This window comes from Elephantulus edwardii, unplaced genomic scaffold (genome assembly GCF_000299155.1).
Source record: "Elephantulus edwardii isolate Elephantulus edwardi_28Jun2011 unplaced genomic scaffold, EleEdw1.0 scaffold00015, whole genome shotgun sequence".
Lineage (NCBI taxonomy): Eukaryota > Metazoa > Chordata > Mammalia > Macroscelidea > Macroscelididae > Elephantulus > Elephantulus edwardii.
Window position 1 is genome coordinate 11,544,271 of NW_006399765.1, and position 15,172 is coordinate 11,559,442.

General features: G+C 46.5%; 2 protein-coding genes across 2 annotated transcripts in view; both read left to right on the forward strand.

Moving 5' to 3' along the window:
* Positions 1–4,859, forward strand: part of ADIG (adipogenin) — a 6,141-nt gene extending 1,282 nt beyond the window's left edge. The window contains exon 2 of the mRNA XM_006881713.1: positions 4,744–4,859. Within this exon, the coding sequence (XP_006881775.1) occupies positions 4,744–4,859 (116 nt within the window). The remainder of the gene's footprint in view (positions 1–4,743) is intronic.
* Positions 4,860–11,204: 6,345 nt separating this feature from the next.
* ARHGAP40 (Rho GTPase activating protein 40) overlaps positions 11,205–15,172 on the forward strand; it is a 45,552-nt gene continuing 41,584 nt past the window's right edge. Inside the window, exon 1 of the mRNA XM_006881524.1 lies at positions 11,205–11,350. Coding sequence (XP_006881586.1) covers positions 11,205–11,350 — 146 coding nt within the window. The remainder of the gene's footprint in view (positions 11,351–15,172) is intronic.

Here is a 15,172-nt window from a genome sequence, read left to right on the forward strand (position 1 = left end):
GTGGTTACGCTGGAGGGTGGCACGGCTGCGTGGTTACGCTGGAGGGTGGCACGGCTGCGTGGTTACGCTGGAGGGTGGCACGGCTGCGTGGTTACCCTGGAGGATGACACGGCTGCAACACTGGAGGATGGCACGACTGCGTGGTTACGCTGGAGGATGGCACGGCTGCGTGCTTACGCTGGAGGATGGCACGGCTGCGTGCGTGTACTGGAGGATGGCACGGGGCGTGCTTACGCTGGGGAGTGTTCTGTCACTTTCTGTGATGGCAGCCAGGACAGTGAGCCGTGCACAGGCAAGATCTCAGCGCCTCAGCCTGTGCTTGTCCACTCACTGCACAGACAGTGAATGCAGTGCTTACGTCATACTCTGCTCGGGAAGGAGATCTGGGCTTGTCTGGCACATGAGCACTGGGTGAGGGGGTTCCCTGCTGACGTCCATCCTGTGGCCAGCACACCTTCAGGAGGAGGCAGAGGTCACACAAAGCTGGTAATGAAGAAAGCTTGTGTCAGCCGTGTGACTAAGTGACATCCTCAGGGGTCCTCTCACTGTGCTTCCTCATTTCCTGAGGAGCCTCCTCTTTCTCTTGACCTCCCACCTCGTGACCCTTGGCTAGCCGGGTTTGGAGGGAGTGGAGCACACTGCCAGCCCTAGGCAGATGGCTTTGAGACGGTGAGCAGATCACCCCTCCCCACCTACTTGTGATCTTAAGTGTGGGAGCAAGGACTTGGGGGAACTCACTGAGATTCCTGGGAAAAGCCTAGGAAGTCCTCTTCAGAAAATGTTCATCATGTGTTCAGATTTCCAGGTTAGACTCCCAGTGCTCCCTGTGGGCCAAAACGTGGGCATCAGATCCATGCTGGTGGCTGGTGGGTGCCAAAGGATTTATGTGTGAGAGAGCTAAAAAGCTGGCTCTCGGAGTGTAGGACATTAGAGTTCGAATTGCAGCTCTACCCCGAACACTTATTAATGTCATGTAGGCTGGAACTATTGCCCTAAGAGAATCTTAAAACCTTAAAACTCATAAACCCCTGACAGGCTTCTTAAAACCAAATCATAATTTAGCTTACCTTGTATAGATTATCTCCCTTAAGCATTGTGCTTTTTTAAGATCGATCTATGAGATCAAAGAACTGCAATCTGGACGATTTAGGTAGGAAACTCATTGAGGGTAAGGCGTGTATGTTAATGGAGGAGGAACAATGTGGAAGAGAAAGGTGAGAACAGTCACACAGATAATACAGTGTCACTTAATTGTACATGGGGGAGTTGAGGTCTGCTCTGTGGTTTCATTCTCAACAAAAATTAATTCTATTTTAAAATGTTGGGTTCCATCTGATCAGTTCTTTCTTGTATCAGCCCTGTGTGACAAAGTAGACAGTCCTGTAGATTTGTCAAGGGAGGAAATCTTTCACAGGAGCAAATGGTAACCAGCTAAACACTGTGCATTATTACACATAATCCTCAAAAGAACACACAGTCACACTTCTCTTACAATGGAGGAACAGAGGCTCAGAGCGTCACAGCTATGAAGTGTGTAATGGTGGCCGTTTGCCGGTTTCTTTTTTAAATGAATAATAATTTTGAAAAATGTTAATTGTGATTTTAACCAAAGTTTACATTGAAAAGAAAAGTTGAATTTTAGTTGTCTGGTGTCTCATTCTTAGTTTTCTCACCACTAACAAAGAGCTACCCCTGTCAGGTGTTCCCAGGGTGGGACACATAGTAGGTGCTTACAGGAAATAATAGCCCCGGGTGGGTGTTGTCCATGTTGAAGTGTGGGAGTGGCTTGGCATGGCTTCTTCATGCAGGACCCCTCACCCACCACCCAGTGCCTCCCCAGAAGTCACCCCAGATCCCCTGCTGTAATCCAGCCACAATTTAGACCAGCCTGGCGTCTCTCAGACTGCCACCTGCAAGGCCATTCACCCACTGACTTCTCACACAGCATTTTGAAATAAGCCTTTTCTTCATTTTGCAATGAAGTGAACTATCTCTTGGGGCTTGTGCTTTTGAAACTCTGTCACTCTGTGGGTTCTCTCCTCTTGCTAGGGGCTGGGGAATCAAGACACCCTGGCTTATGCTTGGCTAACTTTTCTGCTGGATCCCTCCTTCGGCATCAGTTTGGCCTGGAATTCAGTATGAGTGCAGTCGTGAGTACAGCACTGCCGTCCCCATCCCTAGCCTTCCCACCCGCTTCAGGATGGCTTTCAGAACCAGGAAGGCAACTTCAGAGTCAAAGCTGCCCAACAAAGGGCCACAGTCTTGGTGACTTAAAACATATTTATTCTCACTGTTCCAAAATCAAGGTCAAGCTCTCTGAAGGCCCTTGCGGGGGAATTTGTTCTGCGCCCTTGTCTCAGCTTCCTGGAATTTTATGCATCATTTCTTTCTCTCCCTCAGTGACTATGGGATGCTCTCCATCGTGTCTCTGTTTTATAATAATACCCATCATTTAACATTGTAAAAATGACAATAACACACTGTACAGATAATATGAAATCCTGACCCAGATCCTGCCATCACTCTTCAAAGGGATTGAAAAGGTAATCACCAACTTAATATGGAAAGGAAAGAGGCCCTGGATAAGCAAAGCATCACCGAAGAACCTCACACTTCAGGATCTCAAACTCTACCGCACAGCCAGAGTAATCAGAACTCGTGCTAACTAGCACAGCGACAGATACATAAACCAGTAGAATGGGATTGAGAACCCAAAATTAAATCTATGGACCTATGGACAGCTGGTCTTTGGCAAAGAAAGGAAATCCATTAAGTGGAGAAGAGTCAAACTTTTTAACAAGTGGTACGTATTTCAACAAATGGATGCTGCCCTAGACACACTCGCTGGGTTATGCCAAGAAACCTGAAGGGCAGCTACCAGAAGAGATCCATATTTATACCCACGCCAAAAAAAAAGATGATCCAACGGAGTGTGGAAATTATCAAACAACATCACTTGCAAGCAAAATCCTACTGAAGATTATCCAGAAATGACTGGAACAGTAAATCTATAGAAAACTGTCAAAAATACAAAATGGGTTTAGAAGAGGCCATGACACTAGGGACATCATTGCCAATGTCAGCTCTTTGCTGAAAGCAGAGAGTACCAGAGGAATGTCCGTGTGTGTTTCACTGATTATGCAAAAGTATTTGACTGTGCGGATCATGACAAATTGTGGCTAACCTTGAGAAGAATGGAAACCTCACAACACCTGATTGTGCTCGTGTGAAAACCATAATTGGACCAGGATACAGTGGTCAGAACAAAACAAGGATTCACCAAAGAAGACATTGAGGTGGAAAACACACACATGAAGAAATGTTCAAATTCCCTAGCTATCAGACAGATGCAAATCAAAACACTTATGAGATATCGTCTCACCACAGCAACAACAGCAAAATTCAGCAAGGCAGCAAACAACATCCTGATGAGGTTGTGGAGAGATTGGAACTCTTATTCACTTCTGGTGGGAGTGTAAAATGGTACAATCACTATGGAAGGTGGTCTAGTGCTATCTCAAAAAGTTGGGAATAGAAATTCCATTTAATCCAGCATTTCCACTACTGGGAATATACCCTAAAGAAACCAGAGCCATGACTCAAACAGATGTCTGTACACCCATGTTTATTGCTGCATCATTCACTGTAGCAAAAAAATGGAAGCAATCAAGTGCCTGTCAACAAATGAACAGATAGAGAAATGGTGAAAAATGGTACAGCCACACAGTGGAATACTATGTAGCACTGGGAAACAGTGAAACATTGCACAACATGGGAGAGCCTTGAGAACATTATGCTAGGTGAAATCTCTCAGTCACAAAAGGACAAATACTGCATAACACTACTGTTATAAGACAGACATGAGGAGTTTGGGGAAGGGATGGGGAAAGAGTGGATAGATACTGAACACTGCATTGGAACAGCTGTAAAGAACTTTCAAAAAATATAATTATGCATTATATGTATGAGAACAGTTTGGGACAAGGGGTGCATTGAGGGTGGGCTTAGGGAGGGGGAGAGTGAAATGTGCAATAATGAATTTTTTTTAACAATGAACTAAAAAAAAAAAAACGAACAAAGCATGGTTCAAAATAAGGAAGGTACTGTGTCAGGGAAGCTTTCTGTCTCCATATCTTTTCAAAATACCATTAGGAGAAAAAAACCCCAAACACATCATTAGGGAGGCCGCAAATAGAAAACAAAGATTTCAAATGCAATTCTTTGACCAACTACATGACATATTGTGGAAGGGAGAGACCAGGTCTCCACAGGATGTGAGCATATCACATCTTAGCCAAGCGGGTTTCACATGATGGACCTCAACCCAGTTTTCAGTATGCTATCTGTGTGCACAAAACAATGCTGTGGGTGGAAATCATGTTCCATAATTCAGTAGCTATTTGTTAATTGGCTAATATCTCCTCAGTGCTCCTTCCTGGACCTCATCCAGTGCAGCGCGAGGTCATCTCAGGTCATCTGCTGACCTCTCGGATCCTTCCCTCTCCAGTAGTAGATCTGGCCACTTTCTGAATCTTAGGACTCTTTCTTGGACCTTGGTCACCATTTAAAGTGCTGAGGTTTCTTGAGGCTTCAGGGCAGGCCTGTATGTCACAGCTTGGTCCTTGGCACCTTGATCCCAGAGAAGACAGCAGGCATCCCCGATCCTGAAGGGGCATCCCTTTTGAATCAAGATTTGGCGGTAGCATGTGACTATCCAAGACCCCGTATCTTGTACCTCCACAGATTCAGAGGAAAATGACCCCTGTTTATGTATCAATTGGGAACCATGGAGCAAAGGGCGAGCTGAGTTTTGCTGGGAGGAGACACTCCACAGCGGAGAAGACAAGAAGCAGCTGTAGTGAGCCCGCAATACCAGGTGAGGCCCTTCTGTGTGTGGGTGACATGGGAGGGAGAGCTGACTGAGGGCCCAAAGCCTTGGGAGGCTGTCGTGCTGGGAAGCTAGCTGCTTCCACCTTCTGGGTACCTGCTCCCTCGGCCGTACTGGTCCCATCCGTGTTGTTGGGCTCGCTTCCTGTGCCATATTGGAGAGCTGTGGGTTTTGTGATGGGGAAGGCTGGAGGACCAACCACCATGTTGGAGGACCGTCTGCCTCATTCTTTTAGGCTCTTTGCATTGGCTGTTCTTTCTGCTGGAAGTTCTCTCTTCTAGAAAGCCAAGTGGCAAACTCACACCTCTGAGTTTTTGCTCAGATGTCACTTTTTCAGTAGGGTGGTGGTGGTGGTGGTTATGTGCCGTCAAGTCGCCTGCTACTCATAGTGACCCTATATACAAAAGCCCTGAAGCTTGCCCTGTCCTGAACCAGTCTCACTGACTCTGATGCACCTACTTCCATTGTCCCCGTCACTGTATCAATCCTTCTCGTCTGGGGTCTTTCTTTCCTGCTCTGTCCCCCCACCCTTCCAAGCATGATGTCCTTCTCCAAGGACCGGTCTCTCCTGGCCACGTGCCCAAAGTATATGAGACGAGCTTCAAAATCCTAGCCTCCAAGGAGAAATGTGGTTTCACCCTCTCCAAGACAGACCTGTTTGTTTTCTTGGCAATCTATGCTAGACCCTCCCAAATACTCTTATTTAATATTGCAATCCCTCCCACCCCAGCTCATGACCGACCCCTCTTACTCTGTTCTCCATTTTCTTTCTTCTGTAGGACTTGTCACCTTCTAAGAGGCTCCATAAATGATCCTGTTGACAGATGTATCTAACTAATCTCTGACACTGGATTCAATACATATTTACAGAAGAAATTATATAATATTGATATCAATAAAATAATGAAACTACAAGGAACCCAAACTACTGCCATCTAGTTGATTGCAACTCATGGTGACCTTCCTTGGGTTTCTGAGTTCGTAGATCTTCACAAGAGAAGACTAGCTATATTGGATGCTTAATTGATACCAGGGCCAGTGCTGGCTGGGGAGCTCTGGTGGCCTCGCAATAAGAATCAGCACTGCAGTCCTGAAGGCATGCAGTTCGAATCCCCCAGCTGCTCCATGGGAGGATAGACAGTCTCCTCGAGTGCGATTAACTGTCTCTGAAAACCTGCTGGAGATTAGCAACAGGTCGGTTCTGACTCGACGGTACACAACAACAACAATGACAAGGCCAATACAAATAGCTCTGGTGGCCTAGTGGTAAGAAAGTGTACTGCAGTCTCAAAGGTGCATGGTTCAAATCCATCAGCTGCCCCATGGGAGAAGGATGGGCACTCTCCTCCATGGTTGAATAGCTGATCTTGATCTTCCAGCCTTTCATCTCACCACCCCCATTTCTCAAAAGCACATCCACTCAAAGCATAACTCAGAACACGTCCCCCTCTGCTGTAAGCCCTGCATGGCTCCCTGTTGCCCCTGGCTGAGGTCTGAGCAGTGAACACTCGGGGACAAACCTTGCTCAGTTTCTCCCATGAGCTCTCTGTTCTTACCAATGAGACTGCAGGGAACGGTTCTGCACTCAGGAGTGTTCAACCAAGGGGATAGATTTTGAAAGCAGAAATTGTTAAATTCAACATAGGTAGATTCTATTCTTTTTTTAAGCTTATTTTTTTATTATACTAGGTTATTTACAAAATTCAAATACATTGTTTTTCAGACCAGATACTTCCAATTTCCCTCAACCCTCAGTACAACCCCAAGATTAATCGACCCTTCCTAACCCGCACATCCTCATCTATCTGCTTCCACCCTCCCCGCTCCTTGGATCCTCATTCTACAATAATAGTTTTAGACAATAAAACAAGGAACTGAGTTATTTCACTCAGTATAATGCTCTCCAGTCTCTCCCAAATTAGGTAATAATTCATTGCTTCTTCGTGCTGCGTAGTATTCCATTGTACCATATTTTTTGAGATCTTAATGAAAGTTTATAGAGAACTTGGATTTCCATTCATTCATTGTTGCACATTTCCCCATTTTTTTATATTTTTGCCATATCATTTTGCCCTGAATTTTATAAGTGGCCCTGCTAAAAGGTGGTGCCAAGGGTTATATAAAAGTGTCTTGTTTTCCCAACCCTTTCCTTTGCTCTACTGTATACCCCAACACACACACACACTCTCTCTCTCTGACATACACACACACACTCACACCCGTACATGTTCACACACAAACACACACACACAAACACTCTCTAACAGTCTCAGTCATGCATTCACATTTTCTTTAAAAAAAAAAAAAATTTGCGTGCTCTGATGGCCTAGTGGCAAGAAGCTGCACTGCAATCCGAGAGGTGTGTGGTTCAAATCCACCAGATGCTCTGCTGGAGAATGGACAATTTCCTCCTATACCAGTCAGAGCTGATTTGATGGTACACACACACACACACACACACACACACACACACACACACACACACAATATTTGTGTTTCATTCATGTACACTGTTACACAATCTTTCATTTACATTGTGTTTCATGCACTATGATCACTATTTCTCACACACTTTCATTCATACATACACAATGTCACATGCTCCTTCTCACATACGATTACTCTCTCGTTCACACACTTTCTCATGCAAATGAATATATTTTCACTACTCACACTGTGGCACGCATTCTCTCTCTCACACACCTCATACACACACACCCCCCTCCTTCACAGACTCCTCTCTTACACATTGACGACCTTCTTCCAGCGCTGTGTCCCTGGGACTTCAGGAGGGCAGGCACTGGCATCAGATAATGCCTTTTGGTACCAGACCTCCTCTGTGAGTGACCCTTCTCCCTGGCTCTATTCGCCTCCCACTGCTGGTTCTGGGAGTCTGTATGGGCCATGTAGAATGGGTTCTGGCTGGGCACTCCTCCTTCCTGCTGCCGTCAGGGGCTGCTGGGCCATTGTTTGGTCTCCAGGCTGACCTAGAAAAGGCAGCTGAGCCATCAAGCCCCCTCCTCACACCCTGCCCCCTCCCAGATGCTCTGAAGGAGCCTGGGGTGCTCAGGCCGGGAGGGAGTGCACACAGGCAGGCTCTGCTGGTTCACAGCTCACAGGGAAGCCTGCGACAGGAGGCTGGGGACAGTGCTCAGGGCTCAGGTAAGCAGAGCTGACTGGTGGGGGAGGTGGGGTTACCCACCGCTTTAGGGAAGGGGCTGAGACTCCAGGACGATGAGGCAGGTGATGGATGTGTGTGTGTGTGTGTGTGTGTGTGTGTGTGTGTGTGTGAGAGAGAGAGAGAGAGAGAGAGAGAGAGAGATGGTCAAACCTGCCCTGTGATCCTCTAGGCACTGGGAGACACCCCCCCCCCCATCTAACAGCTCCCACTTACCCCTCCTGCTGTGTGCCCTCCCAGTGCCAAGTGCATCCCAAACACTATCTTCTTTGAGTCTCCCAACAACGTTATGAGGTGGGTAATATTTCCATTTTCAGATGAGGAATCAGACGGTCAGAGAGGTTAAGGCCCTTGTACAATGTCACACAAGATGTGGCCCATCTTTCTGACCCTAACCCAATCTCCACGGACTCGAATCATGTAGCATGGGGTGCTGCTGTTTGTGGGGAGCACACGACCACTTAGAACTCTGTGTGTGTGTTCCCCTGTGTGTCCTCCCACCCCAGGGAAGGCAGGAAGGCTAAGGGCCTGTCACCTGGGCTGAGACGTGCAGGGGGAAGGGCGCTAGGGGGCACCAGGGTGCAGGGCTCAGCTGGCTCGGTCCAACCTCAGTTCACAGGGATTCATTCATCTCCTAGACACACACTCCTTGGTGCCCTTCCTGAACCCTGGAGCCGCAGGCCCAGAACCCAGTGCAAGACGCTCACCATCACCCCACCATCTCTGTGAGCCTCTTTTGTATCATTTGCAAAGTGAGGCCAACCCCCTCCTCCCGAAATGCTCATGTGAATGAAACATGGGGTGCAGTAAAGTCCCTTATCCCAGTCTCGTGGAGTACACTCTGACTCTGTCGCAGCCCTCCTGGTGCCTCTGAGGTTATAAATCTTAATTGAAAGGAGATGGTCCATCATTTTTTCTGAGGAGCAGTTGGTAGATTTGAACCGCTAGAGATGCATGGCCTTTGGCTTAGCAGGACAGCAGACCATAAACTACGCCACCAGAGTATCTTGTCAGTGAGCAATCAGTTGCTTCCAAAAGAAAGCTACACACCCGGAAATAAAGCACCGGTACATGGCATGTACTGGTCAGGGAGCTCTGGGGGCCTGGTGGTTAGGGGGCTGTGCTGCTAACCAAAAGAGGGCACTTCTCTGGGGGTTCGGATCCACCAGTCACTCTGTGAGAGGAAGATGGGCAATCTCTTCTCGGATGGTTTACAGCCTCTGAAAACCCCCTGGAGGGTCAGCCATGGCTCTGTTGTGTATCAATGGAGATAAGAATCAGGGTGTCAGTGCTCGGTGTGTTATCCCCCTGCGTCTTCCAAGAAGCCTTCAAGACAGGCAGGTCACACAGCCTAAGTGACAGCTGAGGATCAGCCCAGGCCTGTGATGCCTCACTGCTCCCCACTGGACAGACCAGTACGCAGCACAGGAGGGTCCTGGGGGAACACTGAACACACAGCCGCAGGGCCCGGGGAGGAGGGTGTCTTTCTGGGCCTGGGGGAGCAGGATGGAGGTGTCTCGATGCATCACAGGCTCTGTGGGAAGGTGCTGGAGGACTGCCCAGTGCTGAGCGGCCAGGTCTGAGTCACTCCACTGTCACCTAACCGGCCTGGCCGATACTCCTGACAGACTCACCTACCCGAGGCCGAGGCCGAGATTCACTCATTTACCTGTGTGTACACATTCATGTACACAGCCACTCACTTTTCTTCCCATCTGTCCATCTATCCATCCACTCCATCCATCCATCCATCCATCCATCCATCCACCCACCCACCCATCCATCCATCAATCAATCCATCCATCCATCCATCCATCCATTCATCCATCCATCCATCCGTCCATCCACTCAACTACCAAATCCTTCACTCATCCATCCACCTATATATCCATTCATTAACTCACTCATCTGTCCGTTTGCCTATCCATCTACCTACCCAATCATCCATCCATCCACGTACTCCTTCATCCATCACATATGTATTTATGTATCTTCTATCAACTATCTATCTATCTATCTATCTATCTATCTATCTATCTATCTATCCAATCATTATCCATCTATTCACCTATCCATCTACCCACCAGCCATTCATCTACCCATCCAGACATCATCCATCCATCCATTCATCTATATATCCATCCATAAATCCACTCACTCATCTGTCCATTCACACATCCATCTACCTATCCAATCCACTCATCTGTCCATCCAACTATCTGTCCATTCACCCATATACCTTCCTGTGATAATAGTAATTTACAATAGCATTTGCAATAACAGTGACAAAACCGCCTAACTATTCTGTGCGTTAACTTGAACCCCTGCTCCCTGTCCTGTTTCTACATGATGAACTCCAATTCAGGTCCCAGTTCCCATCTGGGCTGAGGTGCCCTCTCCTTCAGGAAGACTCCCTGAGTCCCCACAGTTCTGCGCTTCTCTCAGGCTCCATTGTAACTGTCTCTTGTAGGGCCTCTTAAATACATACTCAAGAATGAGTGACTGAATAACAGAGGAGGAAACTAAAGTGTCCTGTCTTCCTCCCTCTCCCAAACCTGTACCCATCAACCTCTGCAGATTCCATCCAAAGGGATGATTTCCAGGGCTTTCCTGAAGCCTCAGACAGGGCCACTGCTGTTTCCTGTTCTCTGGTACCTCCACTCCCACTCTGTACACAACCCTTGCTCTTTCTCTGTCCCTGGCAGTCTGGGAGGAATACACACACACACGATGAAAACAAGCTCAGAGGAGACAGCAGTGACTTGCCCAAAGTCACAAAGACCCCTGGCCCATGATGAATTTTTTTTATCCACATAAGAGAGAGGTGCCTTATTTATTCTAAAATTAGGACTGCTGTGGGTAGTAATAATAACAACACAAATACGATTTATTATGTGACTTTTGAAGGCACAGTTTCCACTGCAGCATGCTAGTGGAGGCAGTGAGGTGAGACTCAGAAGCATGTGTGTGTTTGTGCCCAGGCTGAGGCAGTCACACGAGGAGGAGGCTGGACTTTTGACAGGTGTGGGGGTGTCTGGGAGTTGGGCGTGCTCGAGGCCCGTGTCTGCCACTGCCTGCTTCCATTGCCGAGTGAGTCAGCCCCAGAGCGGTAGTGTGGGGGCCTGTCGGAGCCTGCCCATGGCAGAGCCTGCTCTTCTCCCCGCAGCCCGGATGGAGAGGCTCACCATGGCACCTCTGGTCTCCCCGTGTCTCCGGATCCCACGAGCTCACATCGCCAGGCAGTCAGGGCGCTGTGCTGGGCGCTGGGCAGAGCTGGGCAGCAGGTAGGAGCAGGAGCATTGTGGGGAAAGGGAGGGGAGGTCTGGGCTGCCGGTGTCTCAAAGCCAGGCCTGTGGGTCACGGAGACTAAGCTGAGAACCTACTACATGCAAGAGACATATGACATCTCTCTGAGTCCTTATAACAGCCCAGAGAGTCAGAAGCTCTGGGAAGTCAAGTTCATTTTCCTCTTGCACAGGCTAGGGTTGGGGATCCCTGATTCCTGGATCCTTATAGATGCTATTTCTCTTTCCTTTGCTTATAAAGAACATCAAGGACTCTGTCTTATTCCAAGTTCCTGATTCATACTAGTGGTAATGCGCCTAACTGCTAACCAAATGGCTGTAGGTTCAAGCCCACCCAGAAACTGATAATTTACTTCTGAAGATCAGTCATTGAAAACTCAGTGGGAGATGATTAAATGCAAACCAATATTTTTTTTTAAACCCAGTGGGGCTCAGTTCCACTCTGATACGAGGTCCTCAAGAGTTGGAATCTATTCAGTGATAACCAGGTTTTGCTTTATTTTTTCTTATTCAGACTGAGGGCTCAGGATCTTGAGCTGTGACAACCCAGCTGGGAAGTGTGGTTGCCTTTGGTCACTTCAGCTGGGACCTGGCCACCCCTCCTTCAACTCTCAGAGAGTCTCTGATAACCAGAACTGGCATTTTCCAAGTCTTTCGTACTGTGACTACAGCGTATTTCAATATCATTACTGTGAAAAGTCAAACAGCACAGAGAATATTCAGTTAGGGGCCAGGGTGTCTGGTTACAGGGGTAGCCTAGAGGTTAAGAGTTTGGCTGTTAATCTAAAGTCAGACGGTTCTAGCCCACCAGCAGCTCTGCAAGAAGACATAGCAGCCTCCACCATAGAGATTTTTCCTCTGTCCGATGGTTCAGAATTGACTCAATAGTAATGGATTTGCACTGATTTTATTTTTTTAATTCTTGTGTTCATGTGGGTTAACATAAGTAGTGTCATGTCACACTGTGGTTCTAGGCTTGATTTTTCCCCCCTCCTAATTATGTTATAGACAGTTTCTATGTTAGCAACACGAAGATCTAACTCATTCATTCCCAGAATCCAATTGTGTGGACGTGCTTTGATAGATTAAATTGGTCTCTAGTTAATGGACATTTATATTAGTTCTAGTTTTTCACTATTCTAAGGAAGCTCTTACACAGGGTCGCTATGGGTCATAGGTGACTCGATGGCACATACAATAACAACAAGGAAGCTCTGGTGGCTTAGTGGTAAGGAACTACACCGTCAACCCAAAGGGACATGGTTCGAATCCACCAGCTTCCCTGCAGGACAAGATGGGCAATCCGCTCCCTTGTGATGATTTACTGCCTCTGAAAACCTACTGCAAGGTCAGCTATGAGTCATTTCCAACTTGACAGCAATGAGTTTGAGTTGGGTGTGAAGCAATGTTTCTCTGGACATCATTAGGTATCTGTGTTAGTAAAACACGCTTATTCCTACTAACAATTTTATTATCCAACATTTTGCATTTGTGATAGTGGTAAAAAAACCCTACAGTCCATCTATTTTGTGTATTCATAATGTACCTCTAATATTAAAGCCAAGGTGCGGCATGAGAGAAATGCTGGTTGTGATGGGTAAGGTATTTGCCAGCTCTGTTGGGTCATGATTCTCAGAGGTATGGCATTACGGAATGCTGTGACTTGGCACGTGTGTAGTGATGTAGTCAGCCTCCATTTTTAGACAGGGCCATTTTTCACATAACAGTCTGGTCTTTGGAACCTGTCCATGTTGATAATCGAGGAAAAGGTGTATATGATCTAACTCTTGTATGTAACTATACTTACACACAAATTGGATTATGCTGTGTACACAATTTTGTAAGCTACTTTTCTCACCTTGTATTTTAGTGAAAATACAGAGATCTCTATCATCCTTTTAAAAGGCTGTGTGATATTTTATGACTGAATCATATACATAACCAGCCTTCTAAACACTCTGATTTTTAAGTTATGTCCTTCTAATTTTGAGGGTTTCGTGTGTGTGTGTGTGTGTGTATGTGTGTGTGTGTGTGTGTGTGTGTGTGTAGAGGATATACTTTTTAAAACTGTTCTATCACATGCTGTGGTTTGGTTACTTTTGCACTTACTAATAAGTTTGTTTGCTTAATTTCAAGCCTGTCTTTAATAGAATAGCAGAAATTACTGTGATGAGAGCAGAGTTCAGCATAAAAACTTCCAGGCTGGGGCTGATGATCCGGGAGCGAGGTCATCACTTAGCAGAGAAAAGATAGATACCCATTTACTCTCTAGAGGGCTGGATCTTTTCCTCCTCAGACTGAGTGTTATAATTTAACCACACTCACTCAATAATTCGTTACACTTTTCCACAAACTTGGCCCATTTCTTGCATTTAACCTGACAGTATGGTTTGGGAGAACTTCAACAGCCTTGTCCATGAGAAATATATGAATCTTTTCAATTAGAAGCATAGATACTCGCTTGAAGAACACTGGGCTCTCTGGACTTCTCCCTGAAAGCTCGTTACAAGCAGCCTGGCCTTACTTGTGAGAAACGGAACTTGTATGTTCTCGTTAACAGCACAGCGTACATCGAAGTCCCGGGAGCTGCCTTATATCCTGATAAGGGTCTCATGACTTTGTCTTTTATGAACGTTGAGACCATGAGAATCTTGGGAAACGTAAGAAGGGAACTTGACAGTCCCTGTGACTGGCATGACTTCTTACTGCCGTGTCCTCAGACATTTCTCTTTGTGCGCTTATCCTCATGATAAGTTCAAGGACAACAGGACTCCCGAGGATATATAAGTTTCACATTTTGAAATGTGTTTTCCTAGGAGGGTTGTGCCCATTTTCAGACTTGCTAAGCAGGTGCGAGTCAGTTCCCTTAGATTCTTGACATTCTTGATGGGGCATTCTTCCTGTCTGTAGTGTGCCAATCTGATAGACAGAAACTGGCATCTTGCTCTAGATTGTCTTACATTGTTTTTAATGGTGAAGTTAGGGACCTTTTCACAGACTCAGTGTCTGGTAGGGTCGCAACGATACATCATAGGAGCAGGAAGCCCACTTCTGGGTTCAGTGCAATAATCAGATTCCTATTTTGAATAGTGAGTTAAGCTTCTTGACCAATTGTATGCAACTCATTTGTAGAGCAAAATTACAAAGCCAAACTGTGTTAGCTTCCAGGGCTGCCATAACAAAGCGCCACGGAACAGTGGTTTTAAAGAACATCAGTGTATTGCTTTACAATTCTGAAGGCTCTTCTACGGAACTTCTGAGTGGGCTTGAACTTCCGACCTGTTGTTAGCAGCCTAATACATTAATCAGGTGCCCCACCCAGGGACTTCCAGTCTGGCTGACAACTCAGCAAAGGGAAAGTCTCTTCTGACAGGGTCTCACACTTCCTCTCTTGCCACACAACCTAACAGAAGGCCTTAATAACACCCAGGGCTGACCTGCCACCCATCACAACACTTGGACTCTCATTCGCTCTGCAATGTGGTAGCCACCCCTCACCTGCCCTCTCATAATGGATTGCTGACTCTGCCTAGTTTGACCAGCAGCTGCTGACAGAACATGAAAATGCTCTTTGGTAGCACCTGCCAACACTGGTTGTTATTGTTTTTTTTTAGTGTTTGCTAATCTGATGGTTCAAAAGACATCATTGTTTCTTTCATGTGCATTTCCCTAATGACTAGTGAGATTCAGTGCCTTCTTTACTCATAGCCTCTGTCTACTTTTCTACTGGATGTTTTGGGTAGTTTTTTCTTGTTGATTTCTAGGAGCTCTTTATATAGAATAGCTGATACTTTATTTTAT